We start from the raw sequence: 25,469 nt of genomic DNA on the forward strand, positions 1-25,469 counted from the left end.
CTAATCTGTGATATAAAACCTGCCTCTGTGAGCTGAGCTGTAAGAGGCGGTCATGAAGTCAGAGCAAACTGGTGGGACAAAGAGGGAGAGAGAGACCTTTAAAGAAGAAAGTGTGCTATTGTGTATAGCCACGACCCACTTACGAGCTTCATTCCTTGGCAGCCGCAGGTTCTCCCCATGATACCATTATACATATCCTTCGTCTGTGTGCATTTGTGTGTGTGTGTGTGCTTATGTTGTATGTTTGTGTGTTATGATATTAACATTTTAATGACAGTTTTAATGAGTGTTTTCCTCAGCTGCCCTAAATCCATATGATCATTCTACATGCATCAAAGCCCTTTTGGGGTCATTTGTAGAACCCGTTCATATCATACATCCTTTGTGCTGGAGCTGCAAATTGTTGCTATGTACCCACTCATGTACTATATCTCAGTTTAGGTGATGGACTTCACCCACCCCCCCTTCATATGAAAGGTGTTTGTGTTTGTGATTTCATTGAGCACTCAAGTGTTTCCTCAGTCTGGTGCTTGCTCTAGATTCTACATCAAGAGGTCCTCTGCCACCAAGGAGTACGCGCAAACGTTTGTGTGTGTGTGTGTGTGTGTGTGTCCGTGTTTATGTGAATTTCAGGGAGATGAGATGGAAGGTGGGGTGGGTGGGTGGGTGGAGGGGGAGGAGGAGGGGGGGGGTTGCACCCTGGATGACTGAACAGCTATGATCACGGCAGGCTGAGCCAATCAGCCGGCGAGCACCATGCCTCCTGATTCTTAATTGGCTGGCTTTCCCGGTGAGCGCAGCTGATACACAGAGCCAGCTGGTTTTATCAGAGAATGAGCTGGGGCCACGGTGGGAAAAAGACAGAGAGGAGAGACAGAGATACAGAGGGAAGATTCAGAGAGTGTGTATGTGTGTGTGTGTGTGTAGCAGCCGGTAATTATCTTCCAGTGACTGAACCAATCAAGAGCCACAGCCCATTTAGATTCTCAGTCTATGCCCAGGAAAAAGGAGGTAGACAGTGTGTTTATTGAATCAGAGTCAGAGAGAGAGGGAACGGAAGTGTTTTCTTTGGAGCGGCATAGCTCTTCCTTTCTCATATTTGCCGAGACGTGCTGGGTGAAAACAGATGGACAAGATGAACCACAGCTCAGCTGAAGCAGAGGCTGAAACCATAGAACCACTGCGTTACCTCAGGTAGGCACCTGCACATTTCTGTTGCATCTCTCTCATGGTCTCACCACTATTCTGCTGCTTTTCTGCCTCTTCATCTGTTTCAAACTGTTCCTTTCCTGCTCTACTCTTCCATTCTCTTTGTCTTACTGATTCACAGGACTGCTCTTAAATCAATGAACAGTATAGTGAGAAAGAAATAAATAGTGGTAAATAGTTGAAATAGCGAGGAGAGACAGAGAAGAACATCCACATCTTTTTGGACTCAAGAGAACTCTTGACATGAGCAATCTGTTTGAATCAGAGCAAGCTTTTAAAAGATAATTAGACAGAAGGGAATAGTAGATATCAGTTATTTAACTCACCAATATTGGTGATGATGATGATGGTAATGATAATAATGCCTGAAGAAATATCTTGTTCCATCCCAAGAAACTCCTACTCTTCTTTTCCCATCCTGAATTTTCATCATTTCTCCATTCCACTCCACTGAAGCCTCAAATTGAATCACATTTATGAGCTCTTATTGAATTAGGATGTCCATGTTTAATTTGGCAGTATAAGACAGATACAGTATTACCAACCAAGCATAGCATCTAATGATTCAGTATCTTTGTGGATCAGATGAATAATCTGTTTGTTTTCCAACTGAATGTCAGTGTGGTGTGTTTGTTCCCACCCGGCTGCCTCTGTAACACCACTTATATTTTCAGAGTGACAGGAAGAAAGAGATTTTTGAGAGAAGAGAAACAAAAGAGATGTATTTATAATGTCTTTTTACACACTGGTGTTTGCAGACATAGGCGTACTGAGACACAGCTAAAATGTTTTTCCGACCTTTGATACAGACACTCATATATACACAAACTGCAAATTCACATATTGATTAGTCTAATTGGTTCCACCTGAGATCCCAAATGACTCCAGAAGTCTGAGTCCCTCTGGGATGCACACTAAGTAAACAGCAAGTATTGACACAAAAAATGCAGCTCAAATAAGACCATGTTCGCCAGACAATGAAAGATAAAAGACAGCTGCACAGATAAAAAAAAAAACAAAACAAAAAAAACTAATCAGTGAGAACAATCTACAGCATCATTAGTTTTTTGCTCCCCCTAATAAGAGAGTGGTTTTTAATAGCTTTTTATGGGTAGGTTGCTAATTCAAGACAAAGTCAGAGTCCCAGTTTCTATCACAGAATTATAGAAAGTGTGGATGTGGTGCAGCCGAGTGACCCATACTTTTACTGTTTCATGAAAAAGTATGGTATATCATAAATTACCATCATCATAAATAGCTAAAGGATATATGTAAATTTTGGCACCACTGGTAAAGGGCAACATCAGGCTTCAGGCTAAATAAGACGCTGCTAGCAAAACACACCCGAATCTACGACCAAACCATTAGCAGTCAAGTTGCATTGTCAGTAATGTAAGCATAAGGTAAGAAGTAGAATCAAAAAGATTATATCTTTGGTTCTGCTGCATAAAAAAACTGTTTCTTATTAAAATGAGTGTAATGCTAAACTGGTAGAGTACTCTTTTCAGGAACATTTTGTGTATGTCCCATATAGGCCATATTAATGGTATGATCAGCTATGAAAAGGCACACATGCACATACACAGACAGCTCCTTTAAATCCAAGGAAAACCCCTTTAAATCCAAGGAATGGTGTTCTCTGTAGTGTGATTAGAGTGTGAACGCCTGGATGCTTCCTGGCCTTGCTGCTTTTGTTTCTGGTTAATTTACTGTAAATTGGGTGTGTTGTCACTCAGTGGGAAACATCCCTGTTCTATTTCTTCCTTCAATGCATTTCAAATAGGATGATGCGCTTAATATATGTTGCCTAGACAGATGGCTTCTTCCTTTTCTGTCGATCATTTATATGAATAACTCTGTGAGCCCCTGATTGATTTTACACTATTGTGTGCATGAGGTGCCTAAAGACATGTTCATATAGAAGAATACTGTATCTCTGCTGTGACTCATGTAGCTAACGTAACGCGTCACAGTTACTGTCACTGATTTAACTGCTCCTAACTCCTGTCACTGGTCTATTTTGCTTTCTATGTATTGCCATGTCAGTTAGTACAGGTACCTACGTATTAAATCTATTCTAGGAGCTTTTTTTAATAAAAACCCCCCACTTTTCAATACAGTAATGTATGTAATTACATTCTTTGCGCTGCCTGCATTTACATTCATTTCCACGTGTCGACATCTGAGCAGCTGAAGCCGACAGATTAACTATCACCCGAGAGGCTTCATCCCAGTCCTGAGACTCTCAGATCTCTGCAGCTTGACTAGGGCTGGCTGACAGTCAATTAAAGTAGTCACTTAAATCCTCCATATAATACAGCATGGGTGACTGATTACACAGCAACCATCATCGTCATGGGTCTGTGTATGTGCATATGTGCAAACATTTAAACGTATTGTACGTGTGAACTTGTTCATCCTTCATTATTCCCATTCTACATTATCCTGTGCTAATGAATTCTTAAATGATATGCAGTATACATATATATATAGATGATTGTTGCCAATCAAGTTAATGGCTGACAAGAAGCTGTTACAGCAACCTGTTTAAGCAAAAGCTTGGTGAGGATTCTGTGAACATTGAAAAATTTGAAGGAAATAATTGTTGCCTGGCACTGTAAGCTCTATGATTTATGTTAGAAAAAAATAAATAAAAATAAATAAATCCGGAGATAATATTAGCCTCAAGAAACCTCTGTGATAAAACTGTTCAATGATCTGATATAATTATATAGAAGTTTTAAGTAATGTATTTGCCAGAGGCAAGCAGAAACCTATTAAGTTAATGCATGAAAATTGAAATACGTGACAATCCTGCTGTTTTACTGTGATAATGGTTGTGACTGCAGAAAGATCAAAATTCATTCCGAGCATGACTCATCTTGTGGATGACTGTTTTTCCATGGCTCTGGATTAAACACACTACATACACACATGATGAAATGTAGGATGTATATATATATCACAAAAAAAAAAATCTAACTTAATTCACACCTGGAATCAAAATGAATTTCACCACAAACACTTTGGCAGTAAGTATATGTAGCCATTAAAGTGCAGGTATTGCTGAGGTCCTTCAGTCGATGAGGTGGCCTGAGGAGGGAGATATCCTGTAAATGTTGGCAGTGGTTCTGAGCTGGTGATGACTTGGAGCTGGCACAGTCGCAGGTTACTGCCTGTACAGTTTCTGAAAGTTCAGATGAGTAAAAATACAGAGAGGAAATTCTGGCTTGTATGTATGATTTATTCAGGCAAATAAAGTCTACCTCTATTTCCAAAAGGTCAACGCTGCTTCTTGACTACAGCTCACCACTGTAAGTTGTTCGGTTGTATCTGCTCTTTACTGTCAAACAACTGAAAAATACTGTCCTCCTAGCAGCAGGGGAGACCTGACAATATCTGTGTACAAAAGGCTGAATTTTTTCAGAGCCTCTCTGAATTTAGAAACTGTTCTCAGTGGCTTGTTTTTTTTCAGGGGTGACTTGACAAATAGTGCAACATCTGCCAACACAATATGCTGCCTTTGTTTAAATAAAAGCATTACACTTAATATTTCCATGATGCTCAGTTGAGTGTATTTTGACACTTTTCTCCCTTTAGATCTTTCCCCCCCTCCTCTCTCTCTGTTATGACACTGAAGAATATTCTGACTCTTTGGCCCACCTTTCCCCCTTTGTCCACCACACCTGGGGCCTGGAGCCAGTTGCACAGAGTAATACTAGACTGGTCTGAGATATTTTCGTCTGTCTTTTCATTTGCTGGTCTGCCTGCCCGTCTGTCAGTTCTGCTGCCAGTGTGTCAAGCTGTCTGACTTTACCTGCTTTGCCTTCATGTCTCTCCCACCTTGGCAACGATGCATATTGGGCTTATTGTTATTCCTTTGGCTTGCCTCCCTCCTTTCAGATCCCTGCCACCAATTCCCATGTTGGTATCTCCATTTGCCTGTGTGACAGCTCAGGCATTTATTTATAGGCCAAATGTAATGATTGGGGCAGAGAGGTGGAGATGGCGGGAGGATGGAGGGGAGAGATGATTTGCTACCAGTGCAGTGTTTAGCTATAATTTTCCTCCTCCTCCATTAAAGTCAGATTAGCTGTAAGAGTTCTCCATAAATATGTTTGAGAGAGGAGCATGTAGGATAGAGTGGGGATAAAGGGAAGCGGGATGCGAAATGATGCCGGTCTGCTATTTCAAACCTTTGCCTCATAAATAGCATATGTGTATAGTGGTTAAGTGTGAGATAACATAATCAGAGATGTTACCTGACAGCTGTAAGCACACTGCATTCACACAAAATTAACTTTAAATACCTAGCTTGAGGTAAGAATTACATTATGGAATGACTTACAAACCAATACTGTCATCCCTGGAGCTGCAAGTGTGGCTAAAAAACTCCTAATTTACATGTTTTTCAAAACGGCAGCTAATGTTTGGCAGGACGCACAATAACTGACAGGAAAAAAAGAAATAAGAATTTGAAAGCAAATGCAGGAACTTTTTCTTGTTAGTGAATTCACAAATTCTCTGTTTCACCCAAGGATTGACAGCTCTTCTTTTAATTTCCCTGACCACTCTAAAGCACAAAACCCTGCTGATTCAGGCTTAAATTAGTCTCCAGGCAGCAGCCTTTGTTAACGAGAAACACAAGAGAGCCACTTGAGGAATGCAGAGCCAAGACTCTGTTCTCCTCATTATGTGCACTGTGAATCATTTAACGGATTTCATTGGATATTAGGGGACATGTGAGAAAATCTATATTCTCCCCACAGTGCCACAATTTGTTTAATAGAATACATACAATGACAGATTTAGACAGGTGCAACATGGCTGAACTGTTATCCACCAGGGGCTGAGCCCAGATTCTTCTCCATGCAAAACCCTTTTAAATGTACCTTTAAATTGACACACAAAATATGTGAAAATTGTAGAACGAAAGAAGAGTCTGAAGTTGATTTGCCATATAATCTGTACATGAATATTCCAGCCATTTGAATGTCCACAATGAGCGTCATATCAGATAGGTACTACCATAATTACCAGGCCTACATGATGGAAAATCCTCAAAACCCATTATACAATGAAAATTTCACAAATGAAGGTTGAAAACAACTAACTACTCAAAGTGACTGTGTAAACTGTGATAATTTGGAAAATCATTGCTGATGGACCTATTTGATATGAACCATAATTCCTGCCTCTATTATAAATATAAATATAAATATATTAAATATTGACAATGACTTATGGTATCTGGTTAAATTTAGCCTACTTCAGTATTGTTATGACCCAACTTTGGATGTTCACGCTTCAGCTTCAGCACCTTTGCCGGCAAAAAATCTGCATCTCTCCATTTTTATCTCACACTGACTGTAACTGGGTGAGCTAGCATTTGTCATAGTAACCCCATCAAAAGTAAAACTGAGAGAGACCTGTTAGCCAATAAGACACAAGTATTTCCACATACTTTCCTGTTAAACCTCTCTGAATGGTCTTGCCTTCACTGAAGATACAAAATTACAACCCTGCCATCTTCTTTTACTGACGTTCAGTTACCTAGTGACAAAAGCAGAGCATTATTTGTGGCTCAAGAGCAAATCTTCAGGGCTACAGCGAGAGAAAAGCTAATTTAATCTTGCTTTAGCACTAGTTGGTTTGAGGAGAGATGAGATCAGAGTGAAAAGGTCAAACGCTTACTGCAGATTGAAATGATGGAGTGAGTTTGATTTGTTTGTCTTCACTTAAGGTTTGCTCTGACAGGCCATATACAATAAGTTGTCCTACAAAGAGCAGCAGTTGCAAATGGGATGCGTTGGTGTGTGCATGTGTCTTGTGCATTTATAAACATGAGAGAGTGAGTGAGAGTGAGTGAGAGAGAGAGAGAGAGAATACCTATGATTCCTTCTTTGCAGAGGTAATTGCAAATCATTTGTGCTTTAAATTGGCAAGATGTAATAGGGTCGTAGTGTGACAGTTATTTAAGTGCTTTCATGTCACCTGTATAAGACCTTCACACTATGAGGATGTGTGTTTGTGTATATATACATATATATGTGTGTGTGTATGTGTGTGTGTGTGTGTGTTACTATAATGGGAAATGCACATAAAGGGACACAGGCAGGCCACTTTGATGTATGTGTTTCTTTCCTCCCTCACATCTCTAACAACTGTTAGCTTTACATTGGCCTAGATAATGATGACACAACTAGAGAACAGACTGTGTGTGTGTGTGTGTGAGACTAGGCACTGGTGCAAATTTTAATGGCTGGTTTCTCCCTCACTCACACTAAGTAAGAGGCAGCTCAGTACATCTTGTCCTTGAAAAAAATGACCTTTAAAAAAAAAAAAAATCCCAGTCCTCCTTATCCTTCATCTTCATGGTTTTTCTCCCATCATTGGCGCCTCTCTACTGTCCTCATCCCTCTCTTCTGAAACACTGGACTCTCTCATGAGGACACTACTCCCATTTTAGGTGCACACACACACAAATGGAGGTGGTTACATCGGAGAGATGCTTCTGTGGGAATTGCACAGTCCTTTTAGGTGTTTTTTAAGTGGAAGAGTTCATACATTATTCCTCTTTTACTATCTTGATTAAGCACATGCAGCAAATGAGACAGAAGTCTAGATCTACATAAAACCACTATAGTATGTGTTAAAGATTGGAATAAATGTAGGTGATGCTTGTGAGAGTTTGTGTGTGTCCATGCGATAATGTGTGTAGGATCAATTTGACAGGATCTAGTGTCTCCTTGGTGGCAGCTCAATGCGTAGCATCTGTACACATGTATGTATGCAAATCTTTCATTTAAATACCTCCAGGCCCCTCACTGCTGTACCCACACCAACATACAGAGAAGTGAAAGGTGACCAATGGCTGCCTGGAAGGCAGGAAAAACAAATTTGTCGATGTAAAAATCTTTAGTGTGGTTCAGGGCTATAATGAGAACACACACTGCAATGATTTTAATGATGTTTCGTGTGTTTCACCCTGAGCTGCATAGGTGACAAACCCACTGCTCACTTTAGCCTAACTCTGTGCTCTGTTTGGTGAATTTACTGAGCACCAAATGATGTTATTCTGCACAGATTCCATTTTTTATTTTTCAGCACACACACACACACACACACACACACACAGAAAGACACAGTGTCAAAATTAAACAGCCTTGCTGTGCAGGGCCAGGATTTGAGTTAGCAAATACTCGTATGGGCCATTGTGCTTCCATGTAGCAGGTGATTTAGTTTCTACTTCCAGATCACTTTTCCAAAGGTAGAGAAGCAATGAAAACTTGCAGTAATGACAGGGGTGTTCATTTGACTCAGTGAAACAGAGCACCATGCTATTATTAGAGACACGCCATTATTTCATTTGGCAGGTCCAAACTGTGCCTCAATTAACTTCTGTTAATTAAACTATTCTGCTGCTTGAATGTGATCTTCTCATATGATATTTTAGTAATTTTGATGATGATACTGAAGGTGACACAAAGCCTTTCACTGTTTATTCTGCCACATTTTTCTCACCTGACTTTCACCTGAAAAGAAGATGAAGGGTAAAAGTGTCTGTTAAAAAATCTGTTTCATGTTCAGGAGCTTCTTTCTGGCTCTGTTTGCTCTCGATGCTGTTTGATCCCAAGATATCAGCAATGAAATTAGTGAAGAAAATAAATGAAGTTTTTTCTTTGAAGTAGCCCTCTGGATGTCTGACTTTCATTTAGACATATTATTAGCACTAATCATTTTTCCATCATCATCAAATATGTTAGCTTTTGTGCATGTGTGGGATGAACTTGTGTGTGTGCGTTTGTTTATATGCTAATATTTATCCAGTCTTTAATGTGGGTTGACAGGATGCGTTGTCATTGTGTGTGAGCTGTTGTTGTATATTTTGTTCACTGTGCTACATTTAGAAAGCTGCCAGGAATGAGAGAGCAAAGGGAAGAGACAGGGATTATGGGAGTGTGTATTCACGATGTGTGTGTGTGTGTGTGTGTGTGTGTGTAGATGAGGGTGAAGGTAGGAAATAGATGATTTAAAAAAATCGGTATTGTGAATGCTGCCCCTGTTGCTCTCGTGCTTCTGTTTCCATCACAGTAATAAGGGTCGGATTTCAGTAAGATCACTTGAGCTGGCTCCACTCCTATTTCTCGGAATTCTTCAAAACATTCAGACCCTACCACAGTCCAAAATACAGGCTCATGTCCAGGCTCCATGTGTGAATCCTGATAAAAGATGTTGGAGATGATTGCTGCAATTATAGCAAACATACAATTTATTGTGCAGCTGAGGAGGAAATAATCTTTGTTGTCATGCCTCTGAAAAAGTCATTTGTGCCCCATATCCAGCATGAGCTCCGGTCTTGTTTTGCATTATTGATTTCAAGTGTGGGATGTCATGAGGAATTGATTATTATAATTGCCTACTGGCTTTGTTCTCAAACCCTGGCTGAGCCTGTGCACACATGCACAAGCATTTATTTTTGAGTGCCATTAAGACACAGGAATAATCCATCAAATCTCGTCTGGAGCATTCTGACAGAGTAGTCACTGGCGAAGACTTATGTGGCTTAAAGATTCATTTATTCACACCGTGGTGCCCATCACTGGAAAGAGCCAGCAGCTTAAATCATGTGATATTTCCTCAGTGACAAATTCTTTCCTTGAGTCCTAGAAATAGGCCATGATTGGACTTTATATTAAGAGTTATAGAAAATTATGGTCTCCATCTATCTTTATCTATGTCTTGCCACCAATCCATCACCACATACTGTCGTGACTAGTCCTTAATATTTTTTGCGGACTGTTTCACCTGGCAGTCACCAGCCATTCCAGCTTCTGTCATTCCCAGTCACTCCAGCTGTTTCTCTCAGTGTACCCCACCAGCAGCTCCAGTTGCCTGATCCCCACATCCAATCCGTGCACCTGCTCCTCATTCCTCAATTAACCTTCTAGTATATATATAGCTGCCTGGCTATAGACACTCGACGGACTAACAAGACCTGCAAGGTGAGGGTTTCATGACCGTCAATAAGCTACTTTTCGGTAACCTTGCTAGCATGATTGGACAAAAACTGGGAACAATAAAAAAGCAGAAGGTGTCTCGATAGAGTTTGTCGAATATTTGCAATGCAGCTGCAGGATTCAAGTCTGTTTTCTGCTTGCCCTTCTTGTTTTTTGAGTCTTGCCTGCCTTGTTGGATTTGTGTGTTTGAGTTGTGTTTGTCATTCTATTCAGATTATTCAGACTTAGATTTAACAGCTTACTTGTTGGTGACACTAATCTACCTCATTATCTCAGCAAATGTTTTTAACTCCAGGTACTGAGTCTATACTAGCCTCTACTTTGGTATCACTGGAGAATACAGAGCAGACATGGTCTCAAAAGGCTCCAGTGTCCTTCTATATAACTGCCTGGGAGATCCCTACCCTCCAGTACATATGTACAGGGTTGGCCCCGGAGTCATGCCTGGAACCTCTCCAAAGCAAGGTGGTAAGAGAAAATCCTCTAGCTATGTTAAATACTATCATATTCTCTCTGAGCAACTTCTTGAGATATTTAGACAAGTAAACACTCAGTGTTATTACCATTTCTTCAACAGGATTCTTCAATTACTCAGATATGTCCAGTAATCATTTAATGCGATGTGATCCACTTTGTAACAATAGGCCTGATTTCTTTCCAAATGGTAGACACTGTATCTCCTGTTGACATCAAAACTCTCCACTTTTAATCTCTACTCCTTCACTATCTCAATCCTCTAAACCCTGTGGGCGACTTGCTGACAGGGGTCAGAGCTTTTGTGAGGAATGTGACTGGAAAGAGAAGTGTTCTCATGGTGACAGAATGGGAACGATGCCCACTAGCAACTGGCCTTATGTCGTCTCCACTGGAAAATCAATGCAGGGGAGACAGAGAGAAAGATGCAGATGCACCAAAATAGAGAGAGGGGAGAGAGGTGGTGTCTTAGCACTCACTTCTCTGTCAGCTATTACCACTTGTCACTCACATTACTTTTGTGTCAGCTGCCATAGAAACCAAACCCAGCTACACCCCCCGGCGAGAGATGCTGCCTGGCTGACTGAGACATGAACAGGTGATCTTTTCGTTAAAGACCTTTGCAGAGATGCAGCACTCAAGTTAAATCTGTGCGTTTTATTGAATAGGTTTCATCACAATATTTCAGCATTTTTGTGCGCGAGAGTGCTTTTTGTGGTAAAATTGCTCTCTCGGTTTTCTCTCTGTTTAGCAGTTCCAGTTGTACATGATTGAAGGTGAAATTGAATTGGCAGAGAAAGGGAGGGAGAGGCACGAGAAACTGGCCGTGAAAGCATGGAGTTTTTGCTCGTTACATAAATTCGAAACTGTTTTTCTATTTCTGTAAATGCATTTGTGTCCTTGTGACTTTACGAAAGGAACATTCTGTGTTTGTCCTCAGGTACTGTGTCTTCATGTGTGTGTGAATTTTGTAAGCATTTGTGTGTGTGCCACTGCTCGCAGCCAGGAAGGCTTTCCCAGTTTTCAGTAATTGGGCTCACTGTCTCGCTCTGCTGAGTCCTGATTGTGGTTCTGTTTTGCTTCCCATCGGAGGAACACTGTCGCTGAATTCTTATTATGTAAATGACTTGTCTTGTCTTTTATATAGCTCTCTGTTGTTGTTTACCACGTCCTTCCCGTTCACTGAAGGATTATATAAATAGAAATTAAAATTGGCTTTTGAAAGTCAAGATAATACTCCAACAGAATACAATAATGTATAAATTTAATTAGCTTCATACTTGTTTCATGGATGAGTTGATTATATAACGTAAATGGAAATGGTATAACACAGATACCTCCACAGCTATAACACCCCATAAAATACTCACACACAAACCATCACTAGAATTAATACTACGCAATTTTAACATAGAAAACTGAGTGTTTTGCCTTCATCCTTGCCTAGCAACGCCTCACAGCCACGACTCAGATCTATTTCTCAGTCCATTTCTGGCACCTGTAATGAGACAATCAGTAGAGGTGCAGGGCAATTCTTGCCTCCTGGATGCTTTGATGGACAGTTGCTAAGGCTAGACTCCCGAGTGGCTTGGTGCGCCAGGGGGTTAATGGTGATGCTGAGAGAGGCACACTGTGAGAAAGACACCAACCTGGAGAGCCAGACAGAGGAATCAACAGACAATCAACTAAATGTTTATGCAGGGGAGAGTAGATCAAGACCCTGGAGAGAAGAGGAGGACGAAGGGGAGGGAGGGAGGGAGAGAAAGTGAGAGGAAGCGCAGACACTGAGAGACAGACAGGAGCTGTTGGTTAGATGTGTTTCTAAAAAGCTGACAGTGTTGCAGGTATTGCATCTCCCTCCTCTCTGTGACGGCCAGCCTGGAAAACAGATTTCTTTCCATAGTGCTCAATGAGACCATTTTCAAGAACTACAAACATTTTCAGTTTCAGTTGTGCTTGGACGACATTTTGTTCAAACTAGTTCCGATTGAGCCTAACTCGACCCTTAACCTCCAAGTGCTGTTGCTTGCGTCAGGCCTCTGAAAACACATGCATGGTCTTCCACAGCCTGTATTGCTGTAGATTGGTCCACAGCACCTGCTGCAAATTGGAGGGCGATGGCAACTCCTGCAAGGCTGACAGCAAGAATGAGTGCTGATCAAATGTTATGGACAGTTCACACACAACACTCACAGAGGAGGTTGTGTGTGGCTCGCTGCGTGGACCTGTGCTAAGAGCGTTACAGCCACTAGTGGCTTAAATAGAGCATAGCCAATGATGCATCAATGCTGTGACATCAACACAACACCAGGCTGTCACTTTGAGTAAAATGCAGCACTCTAGGGAAATGGCCACACTACCAAAATCAATTGGACCACCCACAATGTCAAAAGCAGGCCCTGTGCCAATCACTCAAAAACACCATTAGGGTGGACGGGGGCATATTGGGCAACAGGATAAATATAACACACCAGAGGAAATCTGAAAACACTATCACTATCAGGATGGGACGCAGGCTCACGATACCTACCAACAGGGAGGTGGAGGCTTATTACTTCTGCTGGTTGAATTGTACCATTCAGTAAAACTATGCACTTGTCTGAACCACTGCAGCATGAAAACATGAGCCCTCAGCAGAGGCACAGCTCCCCACAGTGTAAATACTGCCTGTCCTACCTTTTAACAGGAGAGTGGATGGTCAGTGTAAAACACACAAAATCAGCTGTTCGATGTCTGGTGCTGAAAAACCTTTCATTGTTCTCCTACAGACTGACCAGATCACCCAGACTGAGCGCTGATCTGGAGATGTATCAGAAACCTCTGACCTTGATGTCAAGCTTTGATAGAGGAGCTTTAACTTTAGCTATCGGGTGTCTCTGCTGCATCCTATCGCTTCAGTCCTACTTACTGACCCTTCGGCAGCTCACACGCAACACTAACACACACCCGCACTGTATATACATAATCATGAACACACATTAACACATTGATGTATGGCTTCCCACCCACTCCTGTACTGATTTGCAAGCCTGCAGACATACTATTTATCATAATGAATTTAAACAGTGTCTGCACCTGAATCAACAACCACTGTGTGTGCAGACACAGTCTGTTTTGCTCACTTATTCTCCTTTAACTCTCAAAATTCGATCCACCAAATGCACAGTGTTTTGAAGCTTACCCATTTTTCTATTTTATTTCAATGGGCATGTTTGTGTGAGCAAACACCATAAACCTTCAACAAACAACGTCTGTTATTTATTGCCACAATTTGCCTTTATTATCATTCAGCTGGTAGATAAAGCTGGAAGCTCTGTGCTCGACCACCATCTATCCTCTTAACTACAATTCAAATTTAGAACTAAGGTATCTAGCTGCAAATGAGTATAACAACTAAATAAACCTCACTTTCAGGAACATCCGTAATACAATTATAACTTACCTATTGATAAAGACACTAAAAAAAATAGGAATTGAACAAATCTATTTTTAAAATCAAGAGCAAATGATGCTAAAGAAATATATAGAAGAATGGAAATGAGCTAGAGCAGATTTAGAAAAGAGGCGGTTTTTGAGGTGGTAACTGAATGAAGTTCTTCTGTTGATCTAATTACCCTCCACGGCACGCTCAAGGTCAAGGTAATGAGATTAGCCGGCGCTGAGGAGATTTAATAATGAATATTAAAATACTGCTGCTCTGGGGTCAGTAACTTCAGACTGTGCATAATTGCCTTGACCAGTAGTGACCAGAGATAAGGGTTTTGTTTGTGGGGCTGTGCTGTACAGTGTCTCACCTATTATAGTTCCATAATGCAGTGAAAATGATTAGTTGCATGCCAGTTAAAGCAGCACTGCAACAATGGATTTACTGAGGATACATTGTAATCATTTTGCTAGCAGCTGTAGTGACATGAATGAAAGCACGTGAATAAAAATGAATGTCCAACCATGAATCTAATAGCAGCCAGTCAGTTATGCTGATATAAACCAGTGGAATAAAACTGAGCTGAGGATGGTGTTTGAGTAGGCAGCAGTGACAGAAGCAGGCTTTGTGTGATGGTTCCTCCTCCATATCACACCTCGGCAGAGTGCCGGTCACACATGTGTACCTCCTGCTCCCCCTGCTGCTGTTGCTCTTTCACTTCCTAATCATCTTAGAGGGAGGTGAGGAAGATTGACTAAACACACACATATAGACACTCACATGAGCACCATATGTATGTTCCAGCACTGACGTAGACGCGCACAGAAATCCACCAGTTTTCACACACTACACCCTGCTAGGCTCCCCAGGCTGCACAGCTTGTGTGACATTCTGTTCCTAATGTATGGGAAATGCCACATGTGCATACATTACAGTTAAGACTGTCAGCGCAAAAGCCAGCGGTAGCCTGAGGTTACAGCTGCACACATGGACCTTTAACAGAGAAACACGTCTGTCAGTAAGGGACGACGCCAAGGGCGAGTCTGGAGCTGGGAGAAAGTTTGAGCAGCAGCTGGAATTTAATATGCATTTCTGAAGTCGTGAGGCTGTGATGTGTGTTTCGTGAGTGTGTGTCAATAACATAACACCAGGCCACAGGGGCTGGCGGCTAATTGCTTATGTAAAACACCACTTGACTGAGAGGAGAGTTTCATGTTTGCCTGACTCACATCAGTCTCACCCTCTGGAGCATGAGTCAGTCTCTCCAGGTTTTGTCCAGGTTTATTGTGACACCTGGCTGCTCTGCTCTCATTAGAAGTGACTCCTCCCTCACTCCTCAGCATTGTTTTTAACTCTCCCATCATTGCAATTGTTTTTATTCAAAGTGTCCCTGAAGAATACTCTTTTCATCATCTCTGCCATCAGCCTTGGTCTCTTTGCACCTCTCGCACATTTCTCCCTGCCACCTGCCACCCAAACGTTGTAAACACACCCACACACATGCCCACGCGCACACTCACATATGCATGCATGCATGCATACACACATGGAAGCATAGCCGCAAAAGGTCGGCCGAATGCCAGTTTCGATGTGATGGCTCTCTGGTCTCTCTCATGGTTCCCCCTACTGCTGTGCTCATCAATTATACACAGCCTGTGCATTGTGTGTGTGTGTGTATGTGTGCGCGTGTGTGTGTGTGTGCATGCAGGTGCACTTGTATGGAGCTGCACTTGTGTCAGACACAAAATCTCACTTGGCGTGAAGGCTTGTGGCCAAACATGAGGGTGGGAGAGAAAGAGAGACGGTGGCAGTGTGGGTTTGAGGCTGTGCTTCTCATTAATATGCTCCTGGACTGTTTATTGCGTGTGTTCTGTATCTAATTGCCTTTCAGTTGACCCACCTGCCTTTGCCTTATAAAGTGTCTCCATAGTTTGCCCAGTTAAAGCGAAATAATTCAGAAGAGACAGGATTGGAATGCACCTTCACATACATATGGTGAATACATACACACACTCACAGGACGATTAGTTAGGAAGAGAGTGAAGAAGTGAAGGGAGATTCTCAGCATCATTTTCTTTGTCCTCTTTGCTATTCTCATCTTGCCTTTTATTGGTGATGCTACAAAATACAGCTTTTAAAAAGTGTGAGCAGGAGGAAGAGATTAGTCTGTTGTATCCGAAGGATCTGAGATGAGATGAGGCCCTGTGCTCTCCTGCAGGGGTTTCAAAGTCTGCAATGGGGACACTTGCTGAAAAAAATGAATGAAATTGTGCTGCCAGGATTTATCTCCAGTATCACCCACTCTGCACATTCATCTTCTTCACTGCAGGACAGAAGTAGGGCCCTTGTTTCAGCACATGCACATTGTGGAGGCCCATATTTTGAGGTAGTTTTGAATTGTGGTTGTATGTTTTTTAGCTTGAGTTTAGAATAGAACAGAATAAACCACAATCGCCATACTGTAATCACTGACAGAATGACATAAGACAACTCTTGGCGGGCCCACAGTGAGTCCTTCATTTGTCAGCTGAACCTGCCCCGCTGCCTCTCCCCAGGGAGGAGCTGGCAGGGGATAAGATGCAGAGAAGGAGAGATGCAACAACTCCAGCATAACATGCCCTGCAGGGCTCATAACACCTCCACCTCACACTCAGCTTTCTGTTTTTTCTACAGTACAAAACAACATTGCATGTACAGTAGGTGTAAACACCTTATTTGGAACCTGCGGTCATCAACACCAAATTCAACAAACAACTATCTCGTGGCAAGTAAACCCCTCACAGTCACATTCTACTGAAACTGGTCAAGAGAGGGTCACACTAATGATCTCCATAGTGCTGATTCTGATGGCTTAACTTGAAGCCGTGAGTTGCACTCCTCTGTGCTTTATTTCAGATCTTTCCAACAGACTTTCCAAGTTGAAATCTCTAAGAGTAAAAATGATTCTGCTTTTGCAGTCAGACCTTCAAAACTCTCTCAAAACAGCAGCCTCCCTTCAGGAAATCTCCTTTACTACTTTGGAGAATTCTTTTGAACCTCAACTTGTGTCTCTTCTTTTGAACCTCAACTTTGATGCATATTTTAAACCTGCAATAACAGACTTTTTTTAACCACATGGGGGTAATGGAACAAGCTGTAAACACAACATTAATTAATTTGAATTTTAGTTTGTGTCTTTCTGGTGAATGTAAGCTCAATATTCTCTCTCTTTGCTCTGTTTTTGGTCCGCACCAACTCCAACTCCTGAGCTGCTAAATAATCCATTATGCTCACTGTCACTTACTTTTCATTGAAAACAGCTGCTTGCTGAAAGGGAACCACAACAATAAAGTTGTGGACCAGAAAACCAAAACAGTTTAGCATTATGCTTCTATGAAATTGTTCGACTGACAATGAAGAGTTTTTTTTTTTTAAAAGATCAAAACAGAATCTGTGATATTGTATGTTTTATTCCACATGTCCTTTTGTTTGTCAAAGCCTACATTACCCACAACTCACCCAGTTTGGTTGAATATTTTGGTGTACTATGCTAGTAGTGGCTTACATAGCCTTGGGTTGCTAGCTTCAAGCAGCAGTGAAGAGCAGGCTACAGAGGTTTGGTAAACTCACTTCTCTCTGACTCCACACCTCCACTTTTTTTTCAAACTTGTAGTCTTCAGGCCCAAACATTGTTCCCTCTGGAGCCACAAAAGGCTACATAAAGACATGAACACAATCAGATGTAGCAAAATCTGAACTGAGATAACTGATTCTTGTGGTGTCTCATGCTTAGCTCCTTCTTGTGCAGGGAATCATTAGTATTAATCTAAAAACTCTCATATGCAATTCTGATGAATTGTGAGTGCCTCAGCTTCAGGGAAAAACCATAGTAAAATAAATGCTCCTTTTGTGTGAAGCCAAGTTTTAAGCCTGAACAGCAGGATACTGAATGTTCCAATTCAATGATTTGATTTAAGCTACACAGCACATTTTAAAACTACATTACCAGGAATTTCACTTCTTTAATGTGACCGTTTTGATAGGGTTATGTACTTTTGTAATCAGCAGTTTGGTCATGTGTGCACAAGCAGTTCATTGACAAACCTTCTATATATCTTTTCTGTATCTGCAGCAATATGTATGTAAATACATGTGTAATTGTATTTTGCATGAGCATTCTGTGTCCTCCTCTTATTTTTTATGCCCTGCCCCACTTTTGTCTTCCTGCTATATTTCCCCCATGTCTGTTGCACTGTATCTTGTAGCTAACCAGCCGTGACATCTGGAGCCAAATGGGTGTAAAAGCTGCAGACAGAGGCCTCTGGGATTAAAGACCAACCTGAAAAACAGCAAACAGAATGCTATTCTCTTTTAGTTGCTTCCAGTGGCTCTATCAATTCCTACTCAACATTAGCCATGTAATGAAAGATCACTGACACTGATTAAACACTGCCTCACACTGCCACAGTAAAGCACTGTGCTCTTAGTTTGCAGCCTTGGAGAAAAGTATTTATTTAGCCACATCCAGCAGAGAGGGCTGTAGGAAGATTGTCCTCTTCATGGCAAGGTTTTATTAGTCTGACTTGTTCCTTTGTATCTCAGTCATGCCGTTGGCGGCAGTTCTAATTATGCCGTGTCACTTTCTCTTCCTCCCTTCTCCCTGTCTGCTGCCTCTTCACCTTCCCCATCTATCCTTCACTTATTTTCATTATGTTGCCATACTAGTTCAGACCTCTCTTTTAGAGCTGCTTTTATAATTTTTCAGATTTATTGCAATCTCATAGAATGATAACAGAGATTGTTTCTAACAGTATCGGTCTTTATTCATCACTCACATCACACACCCATTGTTCCACAATTTCTGTGAATGCTTTGAGCATCCAGTTTTGGTTATGAAAATGCCATTTTCCTGTTAACTGACATATTTCTGCAAAGTCATTGGTTAAAATGAAACACACATGGACACTTCAGTTGCAACTTATACTAAGAAAATGTACATTTTGAATAGACAGTTTGGAACATGTAGAGAACAAGGAGGCAGGGGTTACATTTCTGGTAGCTGCAACAAACACAACTGGCAATTTTTGTTAGTGGGAAGCCTCTGAGGGACTCTATCCTTACCACTGTACTTGGATGTGTTGTAGCATGAACCCTCCCCGTGACGCTTGTCACTTTTAGGTCAAAAAGAGGAAATGGCTTGTCCATGTTCATGCAGGTTCAACAGTTAGCTGTGAAAATGGCTGCTGTGCAGGGAAAGTGCCCATTAGACAAATTCGTTAAACTTGCAATAACATGGGTTTTTGACCACATGGAGGCATGGAGGTCAATAGCTGGTATGGTGAACTTGTGAACCCAGCTGATGTGGAGCAACATTAGCATTGGAGTCATTTTGCTGATCTCTTAGTGAATGTTGAGGGGACCACTTTCACATTTTTATGTGCAATCATTTGATTTTATTTTTTATTTTTCTTTTATGTGTAATCATTTGATATAAAAGTATTGATTAAAGCTGTGTTCACATTGGGAACAATTGCAAATGCAAAAAATGAGGGATAGAGGTCAAAGGCCCTGTTCAGACCAGACATTACAACCCTATCTCAGGTGATTATACATGACCAGACAGGAACAATATGAATCCATCCAAAGATCACTGAAAATCCAATCCCCCAAACCACATCCAGTGATGGTCAGGGCATGTGCCCACACTGATGTGAGAAATGTACTTGGAAATGATTTGGAGGATGTTAAAATACAGCTATGGCCTATTTTGGGTCAGCTACTGTATGTGGCTACAGAATTCTTGTAACATGCTCTTTATGTGTGGTCACATTAGTCTGGTTTGCTTTGTTGCTATGGCATCAGATCTGTGCAAATGGGGCTAACAACGAACTGAACCATCATCAGCCAATCTCACAGAACCATTATGGAAGTGATGCTTATCTTCTAAAAGAAAGAAATCTCTAGATTTCCACAGTTGTTGGTGCTGTGTGTGAATGTAGTCAGTCTCAGATGGATACATGTGGATATATATTACCTGACCAAGTTCAAACAAGATCAGAGAGATAGAGATTCATATATATCTACTGCACAGCTTAGCTTAATCTCTCTCTAAAGACAGGCTGCTCCTACTAAAGCGCAGGGCGACTGATACATTGTTGTTATTAAACTTCAGGTCAAAGAGAAACATCGGTCTGCTGTGTGTGAAATTGTGTTAGCCATTCTGCTCTGCCTCCAGCACCTGGAGGACAAGACTCTGCAACAGTGGAAACGAATGGGATGTGACAACACATGCCCTGTGTAATTTGTGATGCTGATGGCCCCTGGCCTAAAACCGAGGGAGCTGGGTTTAAAGCCAAGGTAAAGGTAATACATGGATATTCTGGATAACTAGGCGAAAGGATGGAAGACCACTGAGGGAGCATGAGATGATGTAACCTGTGGTTATGTGGATGTGCCTGCACCCATGTATGTCTTGTGCACTTAATATCTATTTGTGCCTCAGTGGTATCTGTGTGTACTGTGTGTGTGTGTGTAGGTGGGTGTGTGCTCCTTCATGCAGATAACAGTCCTTATCCTTTTGTAATCACATGACATCTAAAAATGAGGGATAAGTAGACCTGACTCATGGATGGACATTTTTAGCATCATGGGAACACACATGCACACACACAGGAAATATAATACTGAAATGAGCTTGCCAACACCTGTGGCTTTGGGTAAAGATGATCCATGTTCATATTTTATATGTATGTCTACAGGTGCATGGCTGCTGAGGGACAAAATGAGTTATGAGGGCATAATGCAGGAGCCGCTGATTGGGATTATCTAAAGAATGCCTGTCTGGTTATACCGGATATGAGGAACATGAGCAGACAGCTAAACTGATTAAGCCTGATTTGAAAGAATGATGCTAGTGCAGACAGTCGTATGGATGTGATTGTGTATCTCTCTGTCTCTCTCACACACACACCCCACATATAGCCGGTCCTAAATTATTGCCCAAGTAGATTTGAAACAAAGTGAATCATGACATCCTGATTTGATAAGAATTGAGCAGCATGAAGGGGCTCACACTGGGCAGTTAGAACGGGACCATATGGAGGCACAGGGCCAACTCCTATCTGCCAGCTGAGGCTGTTTATGGACACTCCCACTGCTGCGGCACCTGATCTTCCTGCCCATCATCAGATTATGCGGAGGGAAACACAATATGTATTTTTACACTTCCAGTGATCTATAAATGTGAGTTTGAATTCAGCCAGTCACACTAAACACCTCGTAATGAGTCATGCTCACTTGTGTTTTCGGCTTGCTACAATGTGATTCTACAAATTATTTCAAGATTCTAGTAACTTCAAATAGAAAATGTTGATGCTGATCCAGCCAGGTAGAAAACACCATCATCCAAACTATATATGCTCAGGCAGTCTGGATAGAAATATACACAGCTCCACACTCATACATTCAGACATAATCTCTATAGGGCATTGATTTTTTTCATTTGAGATATGCTTATATAACAGCCTGCCTCTTGTTTGTTTTGTTTGAGTTATTGCATTGTTGTTCTTTTGAAGACAGAAATAGTGTCTGTTCATTGTCATTGTAAGTATTTCTTCTCAGAAAATCCTTCTCTGTTGCGTCACTCTCTGCTGGCATTCCCTCTGATGCCTTTCTAAGTCATTTTCTGTTTTACCCACATTTTAATGAAAGAAAGATTGATTTCTGTTCCCTCAACTTTAAGCAGTCTGTATCTGAGCAATCTGGCATTTCCCTGCTGCACTCCCCTCCTCGACTTTTCCCCTTTACGTTGTCTCATAGCTGGATTCTGCAGGACTTCCCTGGAGGCACACTCCAGGAGGCTTGACTGATGATGAAAGGTACCTTACACACACCTGGAAAAGCCCACTGATAATCTGGTTATAATAGCAGGGGATCCATCCTTCTGCAACACTGTACAGCTATAATGCTTAGTAGAACACAGGCATGGCTGTCCATCAGCATGATGCCAAAATTATGACCAAAACCTTTTAGCTGGAACAAGGCTGAGTGTCTATAACGAGATTATCCTCAGGGTAGTGATGAAAGTGAGGCTTAAAATGAGTAATGATAGGTGTACAGCCTCACCTCTCCGCTTATATAGTGCTGTATTGAATTTACCTTCTGCATTATTCCTCTAAAGGCATTCCTCAGGTCAAAAACCTGTGTATTAAAAAAAAAAAAAATCATAAAACACAACAGATTAAATCAACCAGGGCGAGTCATCTCCCATGTGCTCCCTCAGTCTGTTTCCTCTCTCTCTGTGCGTGTCTCTTGCTGTCACCCCTCCATCTGCCATCACTCTGGTTCAGTGAAGTGCGAACCTTCATCAGAGCAGCGTCGATAGAGAGAGACAGAGGGCGGCGGACTAGGAGGTCGAGATCGGCAGAGGAAGATAGAGAAAGAAAATGGAACAGGGTAAACTGGGGCGAATGATAACGCGAGATCAGTAAAGTTGGAGATCAAAGGACAGGGCGGTGGAGGGAAAGCACTAGCGAGGTGGGTGACTGAAAGGAGACAGAGGAAATATCAGAGTGGAGAATACTGCAAGGTCTTTTTTCTTGAATGTGCTGCACATCCAGTTCAAATCGCTCAGTCAAGGTATTTCTGCATCACGGTGGGGAAGCTTCTTTTGATATTTACCGAGGTTACATGAGAGATTCTGTTATTTTGAATGTATTTGTTTTTTGTGACCATTTTTTGACTTTTTTTAAAATTCATTTTTACACCGTTCACACAGAACAGCACAAGCATATATCAACACAACTGGCTGACAGATAATTGCAGGCAAAAACAGACAGGAAAACAAATGACAAGGACAGAAAAAAAAAACCCTCACACAATTCATCCACCCACACAGTCCAACCCAACCCTCCAGCAGCTTTGCAGTTCAGAGAAACTTGAGTTATTAATACATCGACAGCCTCAGTCTGTCTTTCAGACACATTTTACATACAGGATTTAACTATAACAGCAGATGTCTTAAGGCTGTTGCCTCTCCCTGAGAGTATTTATATACACAACATACATTTCTAAAACAAAAAGACAATAAGTTAAATTAAATATATAAATTATGTGGGAGTTTCCATCTTGAGTGAATCATTATTCAACAATACAGTGTTTGCTTAACAAGGTATGTGAACCACAATAGTACCTGATAATAAATTGGTCTACATCTGGACACTCAAAGCCATGTGCATATGATGTGCCAATAGATTTTTAGATTACATAGAGAGCATATTGGACAGGGAGTCATGGAATCCTCAGTCAATCTACATTTCATGTAGATTCTATATCTATATATCCACGCCAATGCATTACTGCAGAGACTAGACTCTGTGGATGGCAGTGTCGGTCGGTCCAGCACGTTTTCTACAGATTGTCCCCAGAGGATAAATCCCACTGACTTTGGTGTTGCTCTGACCTTTTCCCTAGCTCCACCATTAGGTTAACATTTGTGGTTTTGAATGAAATGTCTCAACAACTGTTGGATGGATTGCACCCCTCAGAATAAACTGTAATTACTTTTGTGATCCCCTGCCTTGTCATCTAGCGCCATAAACAACTCAAAATTTTAATACTTATTTTCAATACCAACACCTAATGACCAAATACATGCAAAACTTACAGCATTCTTGTCGGACTCAGCTGCACTTTGTGTTTATTGCTAATTAACAAATGCTAGCATGCCAGTATGCTAAACTAAGATGGTGACAATGGTATAAACATAATACTGCTAACATCAGCATGTTAGTGTGAGATTGCTTACATGCTGATATTAGCATTTAGCTCAAAGAGAAGCCTCACATTGCTGCTAACATGCCTCTATCGTCTGATTTATATGAGACGAAAGGCCAGAATCACTGAATGAACTCAAAATTTCAACTGTGGGAAGTGAGGCCAGTGAGTGGTTACGAGGTACTCTGTAAGTTTGCATGGTGGTGTGTAGTTTTAAATGAAAATAAAAAGATGACACAGGTAACCTATCTACGTATATATAACCCTATCCATTTTTGCATATGTATTTGTGACATAGCCATAGACATAGCAATAATTCTCACTGTCATTTAAACAAGAATGTAGAGTACATCATTTATTGGACACTGGAGAGAGGTCTACTGTACACAACAATGACCAGTTCCAAGAACAGCATCTGTAGAAAAAAACAAAACAAAAACAAAAGCTTTCACTTAACTGTATTTAGGCTGAATCATCATCATTTCCTCTTAACTGTGATAGACAGCAACAAAATAGATGTTAATGTATGTGGAAATGTCACAGTTTCCTTGTTATCAACATGTTATTTGATGTGGTATTTTATTTGTGTTTAAAAGGCCTTAGGTATCATCAGCAACTGTTGAGTATTAGATGGAGCGGGAGGTGGAGAGATAATGGCAGAGAGGACAGGCACAGAGAGGAACAAAGAGGAGGGCGGTGGACTTAATGAGCAGTGTGTTTTTATTCTCTCTGTCCTCTCTAAGGCGGAGGTCTGACTAATTATTGCCTGCTCTTTACCAGAACAGTCCCCCAAAGTCTGTGTGCTTGTCATGAACTTTTACTAGTGGGCACAGTTTAGTCAATTACACAACAGTATATCTGAAGCAACAGGGTGTAACATAGGTGGGGGTGGGGGGTTGAGCTTATAGATTATGAATATATAGCTAGTTGACAAGATATTTCACTCAGAACCAAAAATGTTAACCTCATGGTGGAGCTCACCAAAGTCGGTGGAATACATTGTCATCACTGGCAGACTGAACGTTTAGTGTGGCTAAAAACAAAGCTGTAAAATATAGTAGAGACAGTCTGTGTATTAAGATAGCTGTTAGCAATGTGGACTTTGTTTATATGCTTTTAATTAATATATGAGTTCTTTGGTATTTCTGTGAAACAAAACAGAAATTATCTGTCTGTTCCTCTATCATTTCACTTCATGAAATAAAGATCCCCCCTGGCACATATAAAATGGGAAGCTGTCGACTACTTTGTTTCACTTTCAGTTATTTTAGTCATGCTCCTTATCTCACCAGCAGATCACACTGGAAAGGTGGAAATTAGGCAAACTGAGAGGGAGGGGGCGGTGAAATGTGGCTATTTCAGTCTTCCAATATTCAGTGGTGTTTTCACCTCTCATATGATATAAGGAGGCTTTACAGCTGCAGTATTTCATTGGCTGGCATTACATGATAAATATGGTATGTTTGTGCTGTGCTTTCACTACTTTCATTGTACAGTATCTATTATATATAACTGGTGTTGTTGTAGGCTACTATTCTTCCTGAACAGCATGTTCTGCTATACTCTATGTGTTGTGTTATTTTTAACAA

At 41.2% G+C, this 25,469-nt stretch overlaps 1 protein-coding gene across 1 annotated transcript in view; it reads left to right on the top strand.

Annotated features, from left to right (window-relative positions):
* Window positions 1-813: 813 nt before the first annotated feature.
* The window catches only part of yjefn3 (YjeF N-terminal domain containing 3), a 40,414-nt gene continuing 15,758 nt past the window's right edge, over window positions 814-25,469 (top strand). Inside the window, exon 1 of the mRNA XM_018670347.2 lies at window positions 814-1,194. Within this exon, the coding sequence (XP_018525863.1) occupies window positions 1,127-1,194 (68 nt within the window). The 5' untranslated portion in view covers window positions 814-1,126. The remainder of the gene's footprint in view (window positions 1,195-25,469) is intronic.

The sequence above is a fragment of the Lates calcarifer genome, linkage group LG17 (genome assembly GCF_001640805.2).
Source record: "Lates calcarifer isolate ASB-BC8 linkage group LG17, TLL_Latcal_v3, whole genome shotgun sequence".
Taxonomy (NCBI): domain Eukaryota; kingdom Metazoa; phylum Chordata; class Actinopteri; family Centropomidae; genus Lates; species Lates calcarifer.